This window comes from Exophiala aquamarina (assembly GCF_000709125.1).
Source record: "Exophiala aquamarina CBS 119918 chromosome Unknown aczIA-supercont1.40, whole genome shotgun sequence".
In the NCBI taxonomy this organism is placed as follows: Eukaryota; Fungi; Ascomycota; class Eurotiomycetes; order Chaetothyriales; family Herpotrichiellaceae; genus Exophiala; species Exophiala aquamarina.
The window spans coordinates 27,211-49,723 of NW_013550548.1; the positions used below are offsets into that span (position 1 = coordinate 27,211).

General features: G+C 49.7%; 7 protein-coding genes across 7 annotated transcripts; 4 read left to right on the forward strand and 3 right to left on the reverse strand.

Annotated features, from left to right (window-relative positions):
- Positions 1-378: 378 nt before the first annotated feature.
- On the reverse strand, positions 379-2,464 carry A1O9_12991 (MFS transporter, SP family, general alpha glucoside:H+ symporter; the record flags this gene model as incomplete). The annotated part of the gene is made up of 7 exons (XM_013398088.1): positions 379-606; positions 664-1,351; positions 1,405-1,505; positions 1,620-1,767; positions 1,846-1,934; positions 1,984-2,120; positions 2,221-2,464. 7 exons carry the CDS (start codon positions 2,462-2,464, stop codon positions 379-381), a joined length of 1,635 nt encoding a protein of 544 aa, XP_013253542.1.
- A 1,190-nt stretch (positions 2,465-3,654) lies between these two features.
- A1O9_12992 (uncharacterized protein) lies at positions 3,655-4,173 on the forward strand (the record flags this gene model as incomplete). Its single annotated transcript, XM_013398089.1, has 1 exon — positions 3,655-4,173. One exon carries the CDS (start codon positions 3,655-3,657, stop codon positions 4,171-4,173), a length of 519 nt encoding a protein of 172 aa, XP_013253543.1.
- Positions 4,174-7,708: 3,535 nt separating this feature from the next.
- On the forward strand, positions 7,709-9,400 carry A1O9_12993 (uncharacterized protein; the record flags this gene model as incomplete). The annotated part of the gene is made up of 2 exons (XM_013398090.1): positions 7,709-8,514; positions 8,620-9,400. Exons 1-2 carry the CDS (start codon positions 8,186-8,188, stop codon positions 9,398-9,400), a joined length of 1,110 nt encoding a protein of 369 aa, XP_013253544.1. The 5' UTR covers positions 7,709-8,185.
- A 1,898-nt stretch (positions 9,401-11,298) lies between these two features.
- On the forward strand, positions 11,299-11,977 carry A1O9_12994 (uncharacterized protein; the record flags this gene model as incomplete). The annotated part of the gene is made up of 2 exons (XM_013398091.1): positions 11,299-11,390; positions 11,446-11,977. The coding sequence occupies 2 exons, from the start codon at positions 11,299-11,301 to the stop codon at positions 11,975-11,977; spliced, it is 624 nt and encodes a 207-aa protein (XP_013253545.1).
- A 1,581-nt stretch (positions 11,978-13,558) lies between these two features.
- On the reverse strand, positions 13,559-15,391 carry A1O9_12995 (arylsulfatase; the record flags this gene model as incomplete). The annotated part of the gene is made up of 1 exon (XM_013398092.1): positions 13,559-15,391. The coding sequence occupies one exon, from the start codon at positions 15,389-15,391 to the stop codon at positions 13,559-13,561; it is 1,833 nt and encodes a 610-aa protein (XP_013253546.1).
- A 3,045-nt stretch (positions 15,392-18,436) lies between these two features.
- On the forward strand, positions 18,437-19,629 carry A1O9_12997 (uncharacterized protein; the record flags this gene model as incomplete). Its single annotated transcript, XM_013398093.1, has 3 exons — positions 18,437-18,684; positions 18,812-19,020; positions 19,085-19,629. The coding sequence occupies 3 exons, from the start codon at positions 18,437-18,439 to the stop codon at positions 19,627-19,629; spliced, it is 1,002 nt and encodes a 333-aa protein (XP_013253547.1).
- A 2,236-nt stretch (positions 19,630-21,865) lies between these two features.
- A1O9_12998 (uncharacterized protein) lies at positions 21,866-22,331 on the reverse strand (the record flags this gene model as incomplete). Its single annotated transcript, XM_013398094.1, has 2 exons — positions 21,866-22,065; positions 22,136-22,331. Coding segments are annotated over 2 exons (240 nt in total), but the record flags the coding sequence as incomplete, so codon positions are not given.
- Between the last annotated feature and the right edge of the window lie 182 nt (positions 22,332-22,513).

Sequence of the window (22,513 nt, forward strand, 5' to 3'; positions counted from 1 at the left end):
CACTGATGGTCATCCGACGTAGTGGGACCTCTTCAGTGGTGCCTGGTGGAGGGATTGGTCTGAAACTCGGAGTATGCCTCTCTCCGGTGGTTTGTGAGGACAAGGGTTGTGTTGCTGTATCACGCGGAGTAGCCATACCGATTGGACATAAGGTCTGCAGGGCATGCGTAGGATAAGGGGTAAGGGATAGGGATAGGATATAGGAATAGTGACAGTAGAGTGATAGAGATTGTATAGTGGGTAATATGATTGGTGAGGCTGTTACTCTTATAAGGTCTTGTTCGTTTAATATAGTACCTTTCTTTGCTGATCGCGCTTCTGCAAATCGAAAGGTTCTCGATAATCAGATCGGGCTGGGTTCACCAGAAAAGTAGTATATCAAACTCTGAGGAGTAACAGGCCTAAGGAGCCTAGATTATCATGTAGGGGTAGCTCAACTATATATTCTCCTAGGTTTTCCTGGTATGTTACACAGAGTATCTTTTCTCTTTGTTTGCCCCTTAGTGTGCTCCCCGCTACATCGTTGTAAACCTCGTTGAAATGGCGCTTGAGTCGTCTCTTACCTCTCCTCATGCGAGGCATCAGAATGTTGTTCACAATACCGCCCTACACGGCAAGTCAGTAAGAGATCAAAGTAAGAATTGATCCCGGGAATGCTCGTACCATGTTGTAGAAGTTGCGAGCAAGCACAACAGTCTTGATCTTGAGCCGAGTAGATGGGATTTCAGCCACGATACAGTAGCACACCGGTCCCACTGTGAAGTCGTAAATGAATGTATAGACCAGCAAGATCGAGCCGATTGCCCAGCTCGCCCCTTCGTTCTGCTCCATAGTCCCAAGGCCACCCACGATGAGAAGTAGGCAGAGCATAGCCGCCAGGCCATAGAAGTAGATCGCTCGGCGGCCCACATAAGTCATGAGAAACCATGACAGACCGGTGCCGATGGCGCCCATCACATATTGTCCGATGTTCATGTTGAATGCATTTGCATTCGACAAGCCTGCTCGTTCGTAAAATTGAACGGAGTAGCCCATCAGAGCTGCACCACAAAACGCTTGGGCCACCCAGGCGACACAAGCGATTTCGGTACGTCGAGCGTCAATACCCTTGAAGCAAGCAAGGTAGGAAGTATCTTCGGACATGGCAGCTTCGAGTTCATTCGTAGCCTTGATCATTTGTACCTGGTCATCGACATCAAATCGGACTCCGCATTTCGTGCTCGTGATCTTGAGCAATGCCTTCTTCGCATCTTCGAGACGGCCCTGACGAACGAGCCACCAAGGAGACTCTGGGGCGAAGATCGTGCCGATGAGAATGGGCACGGGCCAGACCCACTGAAGAGCGAAGGGGCTAGATATTTCAAATTAGTCTGAGGTCGTGGAGAAGCGCCGTCTTTGACGTACATGCGATATGCCCACTGATCAGTCCTCTGCAAGAATCCTCGCAGAACACCGGCCGCAATCAATTGTCCAAAAACCCAACATAGATTAACGTATGTAGTCAACTGTCAGATGATCAGTACTACTTCTAGTTTGACGAAGTCCTTTGTTGAGGGGCAAAACGTGTAGCTTGCGAGATATGCCACCACACCCGCAAGAAGAATAAGGGTTCAACTTACATAAGGTCGGAGGATGGTAGGAGTGACCTCGGATGCGTAGGTACAGGTGAGTGTTTGGAAGACACCCCATGGGATGCCTTGCAGGATGGTGCCGGCCAGGATGGTCTGGATGTTTTGGGCGAAGAACGGTAGGAAGATAAATGCGATCCTAGATTAAGGGGCAGCCATCAGCTTCGTTGGTTTCTCTCGCAGGCGCATGACAATTTGGGACTCGAGAAGAACTCACATGAGAACGAGCGAGCCGAACATGGTCTTCTTATAACCAATCAACTCGGACACCCATCCATTGAGATACAGGCCGATGATGCTACCGACCTATACGTACATGAGTACCCCGGTTGCAAGAAACGGCGGTAGTACTGACCTGGACACCATTGGAAAGGCCACTCTGCCAAGGGGCAGAGATCAACAGACCTCCGTCTTCCGGGTCGGGTTCGGTGCCGTACTTGTTTTTGAAAGGAGGAAATGCGTAGAAAGACCCCATCAGGGACAAATCGTAGCCTTTGCGAGGCGTCAGTACTTGAGCAAGGGCCGTGATGTGACACCACCTGACCACGGTTCCCTCACCGCGTCGGCGTGTGAAAGGACATTCGGTACTGACCTTCCATGATAACAGCCAAAGAGAAGAGCAAGGAAAAGCAAATTCCCTTCTTGTAGAGCTTGATGGCATCTCGAATGCTCAAGTCCTTTTCATTTTGCGACGCTTGCTTTGCGTCCGCAATATCGCCGGCTATGAAGGCATTTGCTTGAGACATGCGTCTGACAGAATCATCGTTCACCCTGAGTATTCCATCATTCTCTCGATTCACCTGCACGACCGAGGACCTTCGTCGTTCGGAAGTCATCGTAAGGTTTTCGGGTTTGACAAAGGTCCAAAAAGACAATTGAATGAATCCTCCTGCTTGGAGATGGATGTGGTCGCTCAGAAACTTTGGAACACCTCGGGAACACCTTCAACTTTTAAAGGCAACTTATCACAATCGACGGATAAAGCGACTTCGTCCCCTCCTCCAGCTCTCCTATGCCCCCTCAACGTAAGAGACCGAGGATTTCACCGAGAGGGACGTTGGCTGGAGCAGATGCCAAGGTATCCCCAGACTTTCTCCAGACTAGGAAAATGATCATGGTGGAACCTGAATGCCCGCAGGGGTGAAGCACAGCTCAGAATGCACGCCAGAAGCAATACATGAGGGCGCATGGCGCATGGCTCGTCGTTGGAACATTTACAAGGTTGGAGGGTTGCTCCGAGCACGATGGGATATGTCATTGGTCAATGGTCAGATCTCTATAATGGTATGCCAGAGAGAGGAGGCATTCTGCGGGCACGATCGAGCAAACTAACCGAAAGAGTAGCGAGGAGATCAGCTTGCAACTGCCCCTGTTGGAATAGAGATGAGCAGAAGACCTGGCAAGACGTCATCAAATGTTGGACAGGACAATTACCAAGACTTGAGACAAGCCAGGCGAGTGTTGGCAACGGAAATCACTCCTGTATCTCCACTCCGCCGCCTAGCCTTGGAACATTGGCACAGGTCGGTGAGGCTGGGCATCAACGAGCATCAGCTGAACCATAAAACATTTGTTGAGGACACTGCAACGCATCATGAGAGTAATCTTGTGGAAGAGCACAACTGTAGAGCTCGAGACGATCCGTTGCAGTTCCGAGGAGGAATCGGCCGCAATGAGGTAAGAGCGGATTTCTACAAGGTCATATCGATGGCGGAAAGTGAGAGAGGAACATTGGGGATTCTGGTTACATTCCCAGGCTGACGCAGGCTAAGATAAGGCTAAGGACCTAAGCCATTTCGGGTATATTGGCCTTGGCGCCAAGAATTATCCGCCCGAACCAGGAATCTCCCTCGACCTTGTTTCCCTCACCTTCGGTGATATTACCTACCAGACCTAGCCTACGAAGTCAGACTATCTCATCTGATCTACTCCATACCTTGTTGGCAATTGTGATCAACAAGCCTTGCGGCAGTGCATCTTTCGCCTAATCTTCTCGCTGATTTGGTCGCATCTATTTTCCTCAACCATGTCCTACTACTTCGTCATCATTTCTCCGACGGACTCTCCAGTCTTTGAACTGACATTCGGCACTTCCAAGGCTGGCGGTGATGGTGTAGCACGCTTCCGCAATGGAGAAACGTCCCGCTACATGAACCAGTTCATTGTCCATGCCGCTTTGGATGTGGTGGAAGAGGTCCAGTGGCTGACGCCGAACATGTGGCTTAAAGTCATCGATAATTATGCTCCGACGAATTCTCATATCAGTTGCTTTATCACCGGTACCAATGTTCGATTTATGCTACTCCATCAACCCAGTACGATGACCAGTGCATCTGCAGGAAGTCGTGCTTCCACCATCTCATCGACTTCGATCCCCCAAAATCCAACGAGCCCTCAAACGGAAGAGGCTATCCGCCAATTCATGAATGAAGTATTCGAAATATGGGTGAAGACTTTATTGAGTCCCTTTTATACCGTCGGCAATCCCATCAAAAGTCCCGTGTTCAGGCAAAGAGTCACTGCTGCTGGCCGGAAATGGCTATGATGTGGCGTTCGTGCTTTTCGGGTGGAAGATGTCAAGGCTGTCATTATGTTGACATTGGTGGTCACCATGACAAAGAACAGTACCTCACCCGAGATTTTCGACGATGTCAATGACGTGCATCTTCGACAAGCAACCAGGTTTTCATTCTGAGCGACGGCCAGCAATGATTCTCGCCTTCGAGAAATGGATAATAATAAGCATAGGCATCCATTTGCGCAATCTACATGACTCGTATCAGGCTTGCCCAGATCAAAGAACAGAGCACCGACAACATAACTGTTCCATTTGGCATCGGTGTGCGACCAAAGCCAGACAATTTCGTGGAAACCGGTTCAGCGATCCCAACCTTGGAAAAGCAACTACGAATCCGAGGTCTCCCAGGATAGCGCAAGCAGATACAGCTATCCCGGTGCACATTATCAGTTAGTTCCTGGAAAACTTCAGTGACTGGCCAACGTGGCTCCAGATTCTGGTGATCCTCCTCCCGATCACCCTCTGGGTCCCACTATGTTTCATCGTCCAACTACTCAAAGAATGCTTTTGTTTCCAACGCCGGGAGGCGGCAGGGATCTAGGGGCGGCAGTCCTTGGTCGTGCCAGAGCCGATCGCCGAGTCTGGTTCCACGACATTTAAATCTGACTACCGCGGACGTGCAGAAAGGGGCTTCAATTCACAACTGAGACAAGGAACACGTGTTTTGCACTGCTTCACAATTTCTTCTCGACCATGCAACTGTCAAAGCGTGTGGGTTGGATCAAGCGTTCGACGAACTTGCTGTGTGACTTGCACGCCTGGACTATCCTCGCTTCATTAGATCGCATCCACTTATCCCTAGTCGATCAAGTCAAATCGGACGTCCTCTCGATGCGTTTCCAAAACTGTTGCTAAGCCAGGCGACCAGTTTCGTCCATTATTACGGAGAATAGTTCTGTCGACCAGACTTTCATAGAAGAACGCTACAATCTTTGCGGACTTCCCACTGCGTAATCAGAGCCTGCCCTGAATGTAGACATTCTCAAGTTCCCAAGCCCATCATTTGGATTTAGTAGCTTGCCCCTTCCAGAAGACCTTGGATGATCATTAAGTGGACCTATCTAACCAAGGGTCTCCCAGACCACTCCCTGTTGCCTCCACATGTCTCCGCATCGATAGTTTTGCATTTCCCCCGAGTATATGTCCGTACATACTTGCACTCTTGTGGAGAAGTATTATATTCCTGCCATTTTTGCCATACAGTCCATCCATGGTTAAGGCTCCCGAAGGTCAACCAGCTATGGCTCTGCTCCAAGGGTTCGTTTTGTTTATTTGGGGCGGCCATGAGCATTTCCGTTGAGCAAGCAGGCTATTGAGCTACCGTTGCAAACTTGTGGTCTATTAGACTATCTGCATTCATGTAGGCGGAAGATAACGCACACAGCCGACATGTCTCGATGCAGAAGTGCAGGCACTTCATTGTACCTGTCTGCTAAACGGCTTTAGCAAACATTTGGCTGCGCGCCCAATAGCATCAGATTCCAGGAATTGAGACTCATGAAGAGAGGACTTCTGGCACTCTTTCAAAGAAGACAATTGACGATGCTCAAGTTTAAGTTATAACGAGCATTGACTGCGCCAGCTGTGAACGAACACTTTAGAGCCTGTTGCCCTGTTTAATGGTTTTCACTGTGTGCTCCGGTACCGACCGCGCCTGTTTTCTGTTTTGGATATACTACTTGTAATTGAGTCCAAACATGTGATGCTTGCTGTGCGAGTACAGATCCCTTATGTGGTCTGCAAAATATGAGATAGGTGCGGGAAAGGTGCGGGTTTCTTGTTGTTCTTGCTTTTGATTTTGATGAGATTGTGAGCGGCCAAGGCGCTGGCATGAAAAACAATGTTAAGATTGAGGGTCAGCAATATCATATCATATCAATTCATTCACCATGCTTGGCAGTAGTTTTACATTCATCGCTGTACTAGGCAATAAATTGATTCTCAGGACATTCCAGTCAATGATATGCATGCTCTCAAACTCCAGAAGCTGTTTATCATTTTATCTTGTCAAGCTTACGACTCTCACCTCGCTTTATACAACAATCAACACATAGATAGCTTTGGTACCAGTTCATTGCTTGTCATGGCTCAGAGAGTTTTGTACAGGCTCCATTAGGCCTTCATAAAGTCGGCAATGTGCCTTTGAAGCGGATAGCCGTTCAATAACCCAGGCAGGTTGTTCAATTTTCATCGACATTGTTTCATCAGTGAGGGAGTCTCAGTGCGCGAGAGCACATGGTTGTTTCTGTTGCTAATAAACAAGGAGTTCTTTCTCTTCTCCACTTAATACAACAAAAACCCTTCTCAACCCTTCCTATCAATTATATCCATCGCGCAGTAGGTCTAGATGCGCAACTGACTGCCTCGTTCATTCACAATTCTATGAGGCAGGCTCTCACCTTACCAGCGGATCTCCATTTCGTCCGCTACTATGACTTCAAATTCAAGCCTCCTCTTTTTCCCCGTGTCCATACCCAACATCTCATCTTGCCCTTCGTGTTGAACAGAATCCGCTTGTTTGTATCCCACTACTGCAAGAGGTCATTCCTTCCAGCCCGTCATTGCGCTCTGGCCGTGCTGTGCCTCACTCTGATCTACTAGCCAGATCCTAAGAGAGTCTCTCCGTGCCAACTTCATGTAAGAAAGCCCGCGCCGCAATACACAGTCTGCTTTCCCTAATGGCCTCTTCTTCAAACGATTGACATCTTCACCCATAGATACTTGCTTCTTCCTGGCATAGCCAATATCAGAGTCCTTATAGCAACTGGTCGGTCTCTCTCTTTTTTTGTAGAGTTACTTGGCAGAAAGTTGACTCTCAATAGGGTTCTGAGTCCCGAATGTGCCAGAAAACAGTCTACCCTGGATATTCCGACTACCCTTTTGTCCATACATCCACAACACATCTCCATCGCTGATAGGATCACTCTGCGAGTTTTCCGACCCATTCCTACAACTCATTTCTCTGGAATACTCGAGTCCATAAGACTTTCCATGGTGTGGACTCGCCCTCAAAGTCGCCCCTTCCCCATAGCAGACTGAGTACCTCGGGCGATTGCCCCTGCTCAATGCAAAGAATCGTTGCAACATTGAGGACTGAGCAAGACACGAACCAACTTTCAAACTCACGTCTGTCATCATGGTACGTATTCCCGTTGGGTATCGAGATTCAGGATATGGGAAAGGAGTTGGCATGTTTTCACCGTGTGATATCGCTGCAGGAGACTTAATATTCTCCGAGATCGGCTGGCAGTACCCCTTCGAAGAGTTTTCCCGCCCTTGGAAAACAGAAGCCCAATTCAGCCATCAAATACAGAAGATCCATGATTTCATGCAATTGGTCAAGTCGACGACAGAGAATTTGGCCGATGGCGAAAAGGGCACCACGGCTGGGCTAGACTACCCACAGGATATGGAAGCTTGCTTTATGCGACCAGTCAACGACAACACCTACTCAATGGATACAATATGCCAAGCACTGTATGGCTGGATATCACAATCAATTCCAGAAGAGACCCAGGGATATGCAGCAACGCTGGTTGCGCGTTTTCTCGAAGACTGCATTCAATATATCAAGTACGGCAGTTCAAGAGGAGTCGTCTCCGTGTTCGGGTTGCTGACAGGTCTGATCAATCACGCCTGCTCGCCTAATGCAGTTCTGCGAGTTGAAGATGTCGGACAGGTACAACTTCAGGACGATACTCCGCCGAAACTCGTCGTTGTCAACCTCACTGTCTGCAAAACAGTCAGGAAAGGAGATGAAATCACTGTTTCTTACATATGGGGTGTTTCGCCAGGAGCTGGCCACCACCGTGCAGAACTCTTACACAATTATAAGTTCCAATGCAAGTGCGACTCTTGTTTTCGTGAGTGCCATGCGAATTCCCTGTCCGGCGCAAGAGATGCAGTTTACGAATTGCTTTATGAGCTCAAGCAGGCTCGAGATGGTCTGTTGGTGTTTCCTCTCCAACTCACGTGTAATATGACTCGATGGATCATTGACGGTAGCGAAGAGCTCAACTATTTCAATCCGGAAATCCTGGAAGCTCTCCACAGCTGCTTCATGTACAATGTGGACATCGATGACCATTTGCGTGCGAGCTACTTCTTTCGTGCAAAGCTCGAAATGATCAAGACCTACTTGTCGTCTGAAGACCGGGCATACGTCGATGCCGAAGCACGGTTCCGAGATACTTACACTGAATGGAACGCACCAGAAGTCTGTGAGCTTTCCCAACGCCTTTACTACATCGACGACAATGACGTAATCGACAAGATTTACATGTTGAAGCCCAATTTGAATGACAATGCGTTCACGAAGAGAGAGAAAAACGATGAGTGTCGAGCGATTGTATTCGCTTTCCGCAATATCAACAAGACCATACGAAGCACCAAGGAAGCCTTGGATAAGGAGAGGCTAAAGAGGGCATCAAAGGCCACAAATGGAGCGACCAATGAATGCTGCCCACTTCACGTTCTCGCTGATGTTGCACTCGAGGATTCTACCGTCGCCGCTAAGAGACAGCTCAAGCCAGACACCGGATCCAAGCAGGACAGACCTATGAAGCAGGAGCTACGAGCTCTCAAAGTCAAGAATGAAATCGCGCGTGTGGAAGCAGCAAAGAAAAAGAAGAGAAAGTCCGCTGTTGCCCGTTCTCGTCGGGTTCAGCATCGAAAGTTCGACGACGATGCTCTTCCCGTCGTATCTGGCGATGAAGACCTCGCTACTGAATCTGCCACTGCCCTTCGGGAATCTTGTGCTTACCATGTTGGAGAAGTGGTCATGGACGAAATGAACGAAGTTGCTGCTGTCGAGAGCGACAAAGCTGCTTCTCTGTCCTTACCTGCAGCATTGAATTCGGTGTCAGGTGTAGAATATGCCTGGTCCAGTCTGTGGGTCTCCTCTTTCGCTGCTAAAGATAGTCTCTCTAAGCAGGCTTGGTGCTCCTCACAGCTACTCCAAGAGATGATGCCCTTTGCACCTCGGGACGTTGAGCACTTGCTCGCATCGAAAGATGGGCTGGGCTCAAAGAATGACGGCTTTGGTCTGAAGATGCGTCGGGATTCTTGCTGTGGACGTGTGGAGGGAACCAAGAAGTTCTTGGACCTAGAGGAGGTGTTTGGTGCCAGGAAGAGAGCACATACCTTCGGGAATGATGCTGGCAAGAAGGATTTGTTGAAGGAGGTCGAAGTGTAAAAGGGGTTGATCGCGCTGAAAGAACGTTTTTCCCGAGTTTTCCGTCGGATATCCCCTGAATCAAGGTCCCTCAGCATTCTCCGTACTTTAGTTGTGGCGTGCTCCGTCGCATCAAACAATTGGTGAAAAACGCGGCCATTTTTAGTCCGATCGCTCCCAAGTCGCTGGCTATAGATACTATTCGTCTCTTGCTCCCGCGGTGCTTGCCATTCTCAAATACAGTTTGACCTCTCTATGTCGCTCAACACCATAGAATGAGAGGGCATAGTGCGGTGATCAATTCAGTCGTACTATTGAAACTCTTATGTAAGTGGTAAATCTGTTGGCAGACCCTGACATAGGTCTACTAGCCTGATCTTCTTCTTCCGCTTCTGATATAAGACTGTCCTTTTGTTGCCGGCTAAGGTGTTGCAGACTTTGCTAGGGAAGGGACCGATGAAGAAACGTCAAGGCTTCTAACCTCGGCGGATACAATCTTGAGATATTGAAGTGCTGGTGTGTCCCATCCCTCATGAGTGTGTTTTTCTGTCAGGTCCTCGTGAAGTGATCGGATTCGTCCCATGGGCCATTGCGACAAATTGCAATCGCAGTATCAAATTCTTGTAGCCAAAGCCAACATCCAGATGGCGACAACCATAAAATAACATGGCAGGCGCCTGCGAATGGTCTGACGGCCATAATTGCAGCCGCTCCAGGATAAAAGCTCAAAATAGGGCGATACCGGGACCGCTTGTAATGAGTGCAACAGGAACGGGGCTTGGTGGCAACGTGTAAACTGAACGTCGGAAAGAAGCAAGGTGCTTGTCGGAGAGATAGTTCCGCTTAAGCAAGTTGTCGTGAGTTCCGAATGGTGGGAGAGTCCGACGAAATGTAAAGAGTTGGAATGTCGGGAGTTAAAGAGGCCTCGGTTCCTTTCGTATGGTTCACAGGTACAGTAATGCTAACGCGGGGTGGGGACCGGGAGGTCGACGATGATATCAAATTATCGATAGCTTGGAGTCAGGTAGAGCAAGGAAGGGAACTGGAAAGGTACGGCGTATTCGTATTCATTGTTCGTATTAACGTGTCCTTTAAGTACTAATCGCAACGCTGCCCAGTGTTCGGATTCGGATCACGCGTGGCAAGGCAGACTGAATGCAATGGTTTACAGCAAGATCATTGGTCACCGTTGGTGTCTTGCGGTCTACATGTCCAATAAACCTTTTGTCGTGCACATTGGTAGAGACGAGCAGGGATCGCAATCTGCATTACAGCAAACGATGAGCAGACAACAATAGTGCACACTGCAGTCCATACACTTATTTCATTACATAGTAGGTATTCGATGGCAGGATGTTGGCGGTTGCAATTAGCGTAATCTGCCTCGCGCGCTAAGCTTTCCCCGAGGCTCAAGGCTGACTTCCCCTTTATGTGGGGCGAGGATAATTGATTCTTGTGTTGTATATATGAATGGTCGTATAAGAAGGTTGTTCGGAATGTTCAAGTCCTGAATGCTCTCGACGATTTGCAGACAGGCCACAGCCTACATTCCACTCGGTCCCAGACTCCAAGCTTCGTTCAGCCGCATATGTTGAGAGTTCCGACTGGTGCTCCATCTTTCGTTGGAAATGTCTGACACCGGTAAGTAGGGTGTGCTAGTCAAATTTCAAGAGACTTATTCACTCAAAACTTAACAGCGGACATCAACCAATTCCTCGCTCATCCAGCCAAGGGTGCCTCAGCCGTCTTTGCTATCTTCTTTGCGTTCTCTTGTGGCTTACACATATGGCAAAGCCGGTCAGTCTTGGTCTGCCCGTGACTTTATCACAGACTCGATTCCATGTTGATGCGATGTATTTAACAGAATGTACAAATCGTGGCCATATTCATGGGTCCTCCCATGCGCGTGTATCATCATGATGGCTGGCTTCATTTGCCGCGAAATCACGGCTCATGGAGATTATGCAGATGGCCTGGCCAGCCCCGTTCAAGGTCTCTTCTACAGCGCAACGTGAGTAGTCTGAAATTCGCTCAATCGATGAAGCCACTGACGTGAATCCGGGAAGCCCTATCTTCACTATCCCGCTATACATATTTCTGATCCGCCTGTTCGTCACAGCTCCAACACCTGCCTGGCTTCGTCCACAGCTGTATATCATCATCCTAACATGTTTCAATTCGGCCGTCATCACATGCACGGCGCAAGGAGCCGCGACGTACTTTAGCCCAGACCAGAAAGACGGTGCAATCAAATCGGGCCTTGCACTTATCAAAGCCAGCCTCATTCTTCAGCTGTTTATGAACGCTGCATTCATCTATATTCTCTGGGTATCACGGAACCAGCAACAGACTCGCGAACGCACCATCGCGACGGTGGTTCTCTTGGCCTTGATGTGTCTTGTCATCGTCCGCAATTTGTTCCGCACCGTCCAGATTTTCGCATCCCCTTTGTCTCAGCTGTGGGTGAAGGAAGTCTACTTTTGGATTTTTGAAGCATGTATCATGCTGGCTTTTACCACATTGTTTCATGTTATGCATCCCGCGAAGATCCTGAGAATAAGCTGCGGTGAGGATACCAGCGGGAGACGGGATAGCTAGAGTGCAAGGGGAGGTCATGATGTTGGCTGCTCAAGATTTCAGGTTGTCTTACACGTGTCACATGACAGGCAATGCCAAGGCGCTACTGCGCCTCCCATTCGCCTCTCTCATCACCACTCGCTATCTCTCTTCTCTCTTCTTTCTAGCTAGCCAGACAACATAGAGAATGACTTAGTCATGACCTGTTACTCATTGAGAGTTGGCTTTCTCCCATCTTTGCTCGCTGACCTATTACAACACGTGTGGCGTGTATGCCACCTTCCACCCCAGATTCCGTGCTTCAAAGCGACTAGTATTGTTTTCAGAGAGAATGGTCCAATTAGCTGGCCGTCTTCGCTTCAGGGAAACAGGGAGATATGCCAACCATGGTCCAGCTCTGCCTTGATACATATACAGCGTTCTTGACATGTCTCGCCGTGCCATGTCTGGAGAGGCAAGAGGGAACCCACGCCTGCCTCGTGTTCGCAGGAGACCTGGAGAAACTTCACTTACATGCCGAGTCACCTGATTCCAACTCCAGGCCGTGCAAGTTGAGCAGACAGATACACCTGGCATTCACTTCAATTGATCTATCCGCCGTCTTGAATAACAATCGCTGTGAATGACTGTGATTGGGTAGGTGCACGATCAATCACGGGCGTCCAGATAGTGACTTCCGCCCAAACCACTAGATCAGATCGTCCCTTCCTCGACGACTGCCTGTGATTTCCTCACCGATCAGATCAGATGAGGGGAAGAATGCCACTTCTCCCACATCTATAAGAACCCCCTTCATCTCCCATTCTCTCCATCTCAACTAGCATCGTCTTCTCACCCTTTCTCCCACTTCCTCTCTTCCCCTCCTAAATGTATGAAACAAGCAAGCAATCCTCTTCTTTCAAACCCGTTTCTCTCTCTCTTCATCCCCCCCCCTTCCACGACTGTCCCTGTCTGTGTCCTGCCCAGCTATCACCTTCTTACAAGTGCAGCCCTGTTCGCGCGTCAGAGATGTTTGGGACCGGTGGTCGGATCTTCGCTAACCAAGAGTCACTAGCAGGTTGGAGACTCGATAGCCAAGATGGGCAGACCCAGCATTAATGCTCACTGGGCTGCGCACTGGGCATGGCCTCGACCTCGACCTTCCCGAATCGTAGTCAAAATTGATATGGGAAATGCCAGAAAATATCACATCAGATTGATCGTGGGCGGAGCTTATATCGTAGCCTGACATACACGTACGGGAAGTCTTGACCTCTCTTGATCCACGAGGAATGGTGACATGCTAGCAGCCCTTCCATTGGCTTTTTGCATTTATGGGACTTGCTTGCTGGTCTCACCCTTTGGGAGCGCAAGATATGATTATGAACAATACAATGGCGATAGTGCACCCTAGAGACTTCGAAGGGTTGTAGGAAGGGTTTCGCTGTTTTCTCATATTTTATTATAGGTTGGAGCCGCGGAAGATGGACTGCGAGGCTCACCATGCAATGTTTCAGTCTATCTATATGATATTTCCGAATATGTTTCCTTGGAGACTGAAATTCGTACTTCGCGCACCGATTGACGCACGTTGAAGCCTCATTCGAGAGACCCAAGCCGGTTTCATCCACCTTCGGCCTTTGTACCAACGCGAGGATCACTCACCTTGGCAATCTCCCTCACAAACTCCTGCCTCCGCCTCTCCTCCAGGGCGCCGGGTCTCCAATACTCGTACTCGATCCATTCGCCTTCTTTCATTTGCTCCTCCATTGCCTCATGGAACCGTGCCCCGAGCTCAGGCTGCAGAGGCACCACCCCAGTCTCCTCACAATACGTCTCCCATAGCTCCAGCAGCTCGGCGAGGATGTCCGGATGCTGCTTCGCAAGATCTTCCGTCTCGCCTGGATCCGTGGAGAGTTCATACAGCTGCCAGGCAGACGTGCCCTTGGGGTATGGGATGAAATCCGCCTTCCAATTCCCTCGGCGAATCGCTGCCCGTCCGCACAGCTCCCAGCCGAACGCTTCGTTGGCGTCGTGGACTTCTTGCTCGTCCCCCCGCAGCCACGGTGTAAGGTCTTTGCCCCGCATCGGTACGACCTGTCGATCGTTCCATTCGGGCGAGGGATGCCGGATGCCAGCCAGATTGAGCACCGTAGGTGCGATGTCCATAACGGTGGCGAACGTGGGAAGAATCTTCCCCGCGTGCGCTTGGTGCAGGGGCGGATACCGGAGGACGCAAGGTACCCGGACGCCGCCTTCTGTGGTGAATGCTTTGTAAAGCCTACTCGGCGCCGTCGCCGCTTGAGCCCAGCGGGGACCATACCAGACAAAGCTATCCTTGTTCCCGATGTTGCTGAGTTCGTTGTTGTAGTATCTCCCCAAATGCTCCATCAACGCGCCGGAGACCATGGGGTAGGCCTCATATGCCGCACCTTCGGCGCCGTTGTCTGAGAAAAACATGACGTAAGTGTCGTCGAGCTCGCCGATGGACTCCAAATACTCGGTCACGCGGCCAATATTGTAGTCGAGACACTCCACCATCCCGGCGTATGCTTCCATCGACTTGCAAGACGCCGCCCGCTGGAAATCACTCATTTCGTCCCAGCCTGGGACTTCGTCCGCCACCACAGGGTGCGGTCGAACGTCTTTGGGGATCATGCCCAGTTCGATCAATTTCTGGAGCCGCGCCTGTCGCAGTGCTTCGGGTCCATCGTTGTAGACTCCGCGATAATGATCAATATACTCCTTCGGTGCTTGGAGCGGCCAATGCGGAGCCGAGAAGGGATAGTAAGCGAAGAACGGCTTCTGCGACAGATCCTTGTCCCCTTTCCATTCTTTCAGGTATTTCAGCATCTGATCGCCGTACCCGTTACTCGAGTACCATCCGTCCGGCAGATTCTGCACATAGTGGTCGTCTTCCATGTGCAGCGCGATGACGCTCTTTTCGAGGAACGAGGGAAACTCCGCTTCGGGCCTCCAATCATAGTGATTCGAACACGCCGGTAGTAGTGCCAGGCTCCGATCGAATCCGCGCGCATGGGGGCTCCGCTCCTTGGTCAGGCCCAGATGCCACTTTCCAGCCATAAGGGTGTGGTAGCCTCCGTCCTGCATGATCTCCGGCAACGCCACGACCCTCGAATTGAGATAGCCTTCGTAGCCTGGCATGCCACGCTGCGGCGCGGTGGTGTAGTTGTTGGCCTTTGAGAAATTCTGAGTCGACAGATCCGTCCACTCGATCAGGTTGCCCAAGCCGGCGATATGATGGTCTGTGCCGGTCAATATCATGGCTCTTGTGGGCGAACATGCTGCCGCGGCATGGAAGCCGGTCATGCGCACTCCATCCTGTGCGAGCTTGTCAATATTGGGGGTACGGATCTCAGACCCGAAGCACCCGGCGTCAGAGAAGCCCATGTCGTCTGCGACGATGATGAGGAAGTTTGGGCGTTTGGAGGCCATGCTTGGTATTCTACAATATCACGTCAGATTTCTTGATGGCTTAGGGGCACAGGAGAGGAGAGCCAGCGAGGAGATGGGCTGGCTGATGGTGTTGCGTTGGGAGGTACCAGCGCTGGGATAAAGTCAGCAAGGTCAGACAGAGTTCGATTACGAATTCTAGTCTAGTCATCAATCATCAAATCCACGTACTAAAATACCTACTAGAGGGACGTCTATTCAACAACCACAAGTGGAGAAAGAGGAGGGGAAATCTCAGATGACTGATTCAAAACGAGGGGAAGTGACGTTGAAGGGTTCCCTCATTTCGGAATACGGTGGTTTTGTGCATACAAGTATTACGCTAGCATCGCTAGCGGCCAGCTAGTAGCTACCTAGCTCCTTCTCTAGCTACTAAAGTAGTTGGTATCCTGATCTGGAAACTTAGGCGAGTCAAAGACGATAATGATTGAGCGATCTGTCTCTTTCCACTCCGGGTCTATGGTCGACTCTCTATAGTAGGTTACAGACATTTCCTAGGCAATTGACCTCAAGAATACTGGATTATGTGGCGCCTAGTCTTCCTTGGCGCTCTGCCACAGACCCAAAAAATATTGCACGAAGAACATCCTCATGGACGTAAATACCTACCACTATCTAATTATCTATCCCGTGAATCCACAGGAGATTTTATGAAGTAACCTGTCGAAATAGATAGATTTACGCTGTACGCTTCAAGCGGGTTCTGGTAGAAACTGATAAGCACTCTTTGCGCTGAACGCTGGTTGTCCAAGAGAGGATTGAGATCCAGCAAAAAGAAATGTGGAGGATTCTTCTCCGGACTTGAGCCGAAGGCGGGACTCGAACCCGCAACCTTGAGGTCATACTCTTGAATAAGAGCCACACGCTCTACCGATTGAGCCACCCCGGCGTTGGTTGTTTGATTGTTGGGATGATATGCATTAAAAAAAATATGTCCTGAAGTTTTTTCGCCGGCATGGCACTACCTGAAGTTCAACTTCTAAGCATCCCTCCTTGTACGGATTACTAGGCTGCAACACTACCGAGACGCTGCGTGTGCCAACCTGCATTGAGAATCAAGATGAAAACTCCAAACGCGTCACACATGGCATCACCACCAATCTCGCATCTCGGCCCCATATGTGTATTCATTTCCCAGGAATATTTTTGAGAACTGGACTGCAGTGGTTTCAGGCCTCCGTGGACAAAAAGACCAAATTTCCTTCCTTCCTCCAAAATTCCCACGCCGAGGAGTCGAACGGTTTCGCCGCAGTAGTTCTATGTCTTGCAGGCTACTCGCATTTGCTACTATCATCTGCCTGGCGACATGCTCGTGAAAACTGGGGGCGACCCCATGAGTCATCAAACCACCACGTCAACGCAGTCCTGGCGCAAATGTGAACATATATGCTCGGGGTGGCCGCCCTCGCTATTTTTGGGGTTGTAAAGTTGTTGCCGGGAAATCCGCCTCCGGTTTAGGCGGCCCGGCCGTTTCGGGCATGGTCAGGGCTGGGCGCGCCGCCGCTTTTGACGTCTATAAGAACCCCCGTCCCCATTTCCTCCTCTCTCTTCTTTCCCATCAACCAGTTTTTCTTCTTTTTTCACCACCAGCGTCGCCCTGCACCCTGATCCCTTCTCTGCCGTGTCAGGCCCCCCTTCTCCCCTTCGATCCTCCCGCCAGCTGCTTCGAAGTCCGCCTGGCCTCTTCCACTGGACTCCGATCACCCTCCCAATCCTCGATCCTAGCGGCTTTTCGCTCCCCCTCCGACGCAGCGCCTTTCGGCCTCCTCGAGGCCTCCCATTCCTGCGTGACACATTCTGGCTCCCGGCCGCACAACCTGCAGGCAGGGCTCAGCTGATCCCGTCCATCACCATCTCGACCAAGGGGCCCTGCGGGGTCTCCTCACCGCCGTGCGCCTCCCTGCCCTATCCCGCCTCGTCTGGATGATTTCCGTGGTGTGGATTTTCCGGCATTTTGTTCCCGGCCTGCGAAAGAGTTGGGAGAGTGTCCACCAAGAACAACTACAGTCGCCCGTGCGTTGACACTCCGCCCTCTTGCTTCCCCGTCGGTGCCGAACCCTGGGTGGAGGATAATCCGGCAGACGGAGGTGCAGCTGATACTTTTCGCACAGCCCGGCGCAGCCAGCTGAGTGCCGCACTTCCTGCGTCCAGTCGCAAAAATGCCGCAGGAGTTGATCGGCAGGCCGCCTGCGTTGCTGACTATGCTCCGCCTCGAATTTGCAGCGTCGATCGGGGCTGAGTTCTCGGGGTTAGGCCTTAACTGCGACGGGGGTATACGTTAGCGTGTGACAAGTGGATTCTGTGTTTTCGTCTCATTGAAGCCGGATGCAGTACGGTGATTTCTAAGATTGGCATCCGATGACAACAGGACGCAGGGGGAAATGGGAAAAAATTGGCTGCGCAAGACACAATTTCGCTCGGACGAACGCGGACATCGATTATGCAGCATCTCTGCTGCGGATACCCATGGTGGGTGGGTGGGTGCTTGTGAGGTTGCCCGCCTATCGGTTTCGAAAAGGATCAGCAAGACCGTCTCAAAACCCACTGGGAGGAGCTTCCGCGGTGCTCCAAAGATGTTTTTCACCGTCCTTGAACCCTCAGGACCGGGGAGAATGAGCGAGCACCCCATGCCCACCCCCTATACTGAGACCACCGGTCGTTGCGATCAATGCTGTGCTCGGGATACCGAAAACCCTTGTCCCTCTTCGTGGTTTGGTGGTATGACCTGCTCCACTTGGTCACCGCGATGATCTTCCTCATGCAGGCCGCGAGGGCCCCCCGGGAGTCATCAACAGAAGAGTTATTTGCGGTTGAGGGCGTCAATTCGGTAGTTGTGAAAACTTTGCAGCTATGCCTTCTGCGAAGTCAAAACTGGGCGGTCGTTGGACAGTGCCGACCCGTCTATATATATGTATGGCCTCAATTCCCTTCTCATCTTTAGCCGTCAAATCCATTCTCCTTCATATCCTTCATGATCTTTCTGAACTACTGTCGACCGCTCTGCTCGTATTTCTTCGCTTTTCAGTCATGGCGACCTTCATCGCATATCAACTTCGAGCATATGCACCACCCTTCGATAACCACACTTTCAGCAGATCTCCCACGATTGGGTCTTCCACTTGTACGTCGAGTAGACAAAGCTCTAGATCTCCCAATCAGACAAAGTCTGTCGGCAAAGCGGATTTCATGGATTTCGTGGACTTCGTGGATTTGACCCCCACTCACCAGGACACCCCTCGGAAGTGTCTGGTGCTGCCGGAACTTCGGGAGCCGATGTTTCACAATCTCGAGAAGAGCGGCACCCGAGCTAGTAGAGACCGTAGGAGCGGCGTGACAAGCAGTGACAAAGTCGAGGCCGGCGAGGAAGGCGACAAAAACCGATGACGGCATTGACTGTGAAAGCGATATCAGTGACCTTTCGTCTCTCCATGAAATCTTGACGCAGAACGACAAACAGTTTGGAGGTAGCGACGCAATCGGCTGCGAGGTCTTCGCATCGCCAGCTCTGGTCGACGGGACCTGCCGCGAGCGTGGTCGCGAGAGTGACAGTGAGGAGACTGCTAGTCTTACCGCGACGACTGCTACAAGTGTACGGCTCGGTGCCAGCCAAGGTGAGTTAAGGTCCCATCGTGCGGAGACGTCTCGGGACCATGCACGCTGACAACATTATACAAGACAACCCGATTGTGCTGGACGATGACCAACTAGTTGATACGCACCATAAAGACACGGTTCCTCCTAATGACGAAAAGCCCACTTGCAAACCTGCGGATCCAGCATATCCCGGCGATGAGCCCCTATTATTTTCTAAAGGATGTGTCGATCCACGTACGGATGATGGCAAGCACACCCTAGACTGCTCAGCGAAGAACAGCACGGCTATCCGTGCAAGTCACGAGCAACAACAACAAGAAGAAGAAGGTAATGAATCACACAATGATAACGCTGCCCATACCCGTGATCTAGCTAGAGGTAATGGTGATGACAAGCACAGTGGCGGTGGTGTTGATTCGGATGCACCGGCGTCTGTCGGCCGAATTCACGACGTCGTTGCTGAGTACGAGGAGACCTTCGGCTTTCGTAAGTCGAAGCAAAATGCGGCACATTCAACTCCACATGAGTGCGGAGAGAGGGAGACGACAGTAGGCGCTATTCCACGTGGCGTCTTGCAGGAAGAGCCACGGACAGCTACGGACGACGGCGTTACGGACGTTAAGTAGGCTGTAGAAGTCACAGGAGAAAATATCGGTGCCTTTCTACAACATCCACTGTCGTCATCTTCTATAACGACAGAAGTCGCTGTCGGATCTGAGTCTGCCGCTGTTGCCCAAGGAGCCTCTCATCGGAAACGATCTCGGTCATTTACCCAACCCCATGTCCTTCTCGATGAAGACGTCCCCCCAAAAGCGATCTCGCCGTGTGACGAAAGAGACGCGGAAGGCTAGAGAGGCCCAGCGGGCTCTCATATCATCGCGTTCATCCCGCGCAAAACAGGCTCACTTCGTTCGCCCCGGTGGCGGTGTTGCTGAATTGGACGGCAGAGTGGCAGAGGTCAAGGACGTTTATATAGGAGAGGATGGCTCCATCTAGTGTGTTGTCACGTGGAAGTCCTCGTTGGTTGCCATGGATAGCCTTGTGAGTGGAGAGCTGCGGCAAAACTGCGAGCAACTATTCGGGAAGAGGTATGGCCGAAAGGAGCTGCAGAGGAGGACCGCCGCATTGAAGTGGGAGACCCAGAAGATATAGGACTAGCTGGTTCAGTCCTCATTCGGAAGCTTTGTGTCGAACGTGACAGGGATATATTCTGAGTGGCCCGGCGTCGGCACCAAGAGCCTGGAGGGTTCTTCCTCCGGGCAACAGGATGGCCGGAAAAGTGGCACGACTTCTACTAAGCACTGGGAGGAAAATTCCGAACGACTAAGTGGCTGCTAAGTAATTTGATAAAGTTTAATCAACGATTTTCCTCCAGGCTAAGGATTCACCGCCAGCGGTACCCCGTACCTCTGCGCCTTGAAACTCCCAGGACTTTTTCACTCGAGCTTGCAAAGGCGCATCTTAATGCCCCACCCGGGCTCACGCTCTTTTTCAGACAGACTGCTAAGCTCACGGTATCTATCCTGTTGTCCTCGCCCAGCGTCAAGAGAACCTTGAAGTTTGGTCAGGCTCCCCTCTATATCGAACACGCCGTTCCATATTCCATAATTTTCCGAGAGATAACTGGCTTCCTCTTCATTTTTAACTGGAATGACTTCCTTTCTATCCTCCTTAAAAGATTGGAGGTGTCGCATTTTGCAGACTTGGTTCACAGTCTTACTCACCACCCCAACATCTTCGCTTTTCCATGGGTGGATTGGAGGGTTCCTGTTCCAGTAGAAAACATTTCCCCATACACCATAGAAACTTAGATAGTAAGGAGCGGTCACTCGGAGCTTGTATAGGATACCACATTCGCTGTTAGCTTCCCTTCTTCAAATTAATTTAAGAAACCTAAGGTATTTAGTTTTGCAAGCATCTGTGTTTTAGACCGGGTAGCCCAGCAAGCCCTAGGCTACCGTGGGCTCGTAGCGCTAGGCTGCAACAGATGCTTATCATGAGCTTGTAGGGCAAACCTTAATTCCTATAGGCTCGCTAGGCTCAGCCTAAGTACTATGGGCTCGCTAGGCTCGTACCTAAGTACTATAGGCTTATATACTAACTTTACTATTTATAGAACTTTTCTATTTTATAATTATATAGACTATTCTTAATAGTACTAAATAGTAGACTTAGTATTAGTACTAGTAAATATATTATATAATATATATAGTAAATTTTACTAAAACTTCGATATTTTAAATTATTAAGTTATTAGCGTAGTTAGTTAATTAATTAGAGTACTAGCGAGTTAGCCGACTTTAGCGTAAACCTTAAACCTTAAATTTTTTTAAAAATTAAAAATACGCTAAATTTACTAATATATCTATATATAAAAATTACCTAATTAGGAAATATAATAGTAGCTATAAGTTCTTATAGAATATAGAATAAGCGCTGAGTGGCCCTAGGTTCTTATAGAATATAGAATAAGCGCTAAGTAGCCCTAGGCTCCCTAGGCTCCTATAGTAAATTGAGTTACGCTAGGCTACGGGCTAAAACACCGATGAGGACGTTAGGGTCTCTCTATACTTCCGCGAGTATCGACATTATTTTTAAGGTAAGGCCTTCGTCTTCCTCTTTCCTTAACCTTCCCTTTGGAAATACTACCCTCCGAAGCCTATTTATCTATAGTCGTAGTGGCTTATAATATAAGGTAAGATTTTACTTTAATGTTTCTAGAAAAATACCCTTATTTAATATCGTGCCTAGTTTTAATTTAACTAGTTCTTTCGTGTCTACGTAGTTCTACTTCTTAAACATGGGCACGACTCTACCGCTCCTTTTTAGGTCGTAGTAATGGATGTATATCTAGAAAAGGACCTAAAAGAACGATTCGTAATTATATATAGCCGAGTACTTCTCACCTAAAAGTACCCCGATGGCTATAAATGCTCTTATTCCCGTCTTGCCACGCGCTCCTAAAGATTCTTCTCGCTATGTCCCTATCGCAAGGTCGAGATTAATTAAAAATTTAGGCTAAGATGAATTAGTAGGGTCTTCGCTCATCATTAAATTACCTACTAATATATCGCGTTAGAGGATATTAGTCTAATGTAGAGATTTATAGCCTAACCTTATTAGCCGGCGAACGCGATTTAGTGTAGTATCCCTTACCTTTTATATAACCTTCTAACGCGGCTAGTATTACGGCGTAAGAACTTACCCGATAAATAGGTTTTATATAGTTAGATACGATTACTATTCGATAGACGCGATTTAAGAGGACGAAACTAATCGTCTTTTTAGTTAGAGAGGTAGAATATATTCGCTTACCTATAGGAATTAGTATACATCTATGTTTTGGACCGGGTAGCCCAGCAAGCCCTAGGCTACCGTGGGCTCGCAGCGCTGGGCTGTAATAGATGCTTATCATGAGCTTACAGGGCAAACCTTAATTCCTATGGGCTCGCTAGGCTTAGCCTAAGTGCTGTGGGCTCGCTAGGCTCGTACCTAAGTACTATAGGCTTA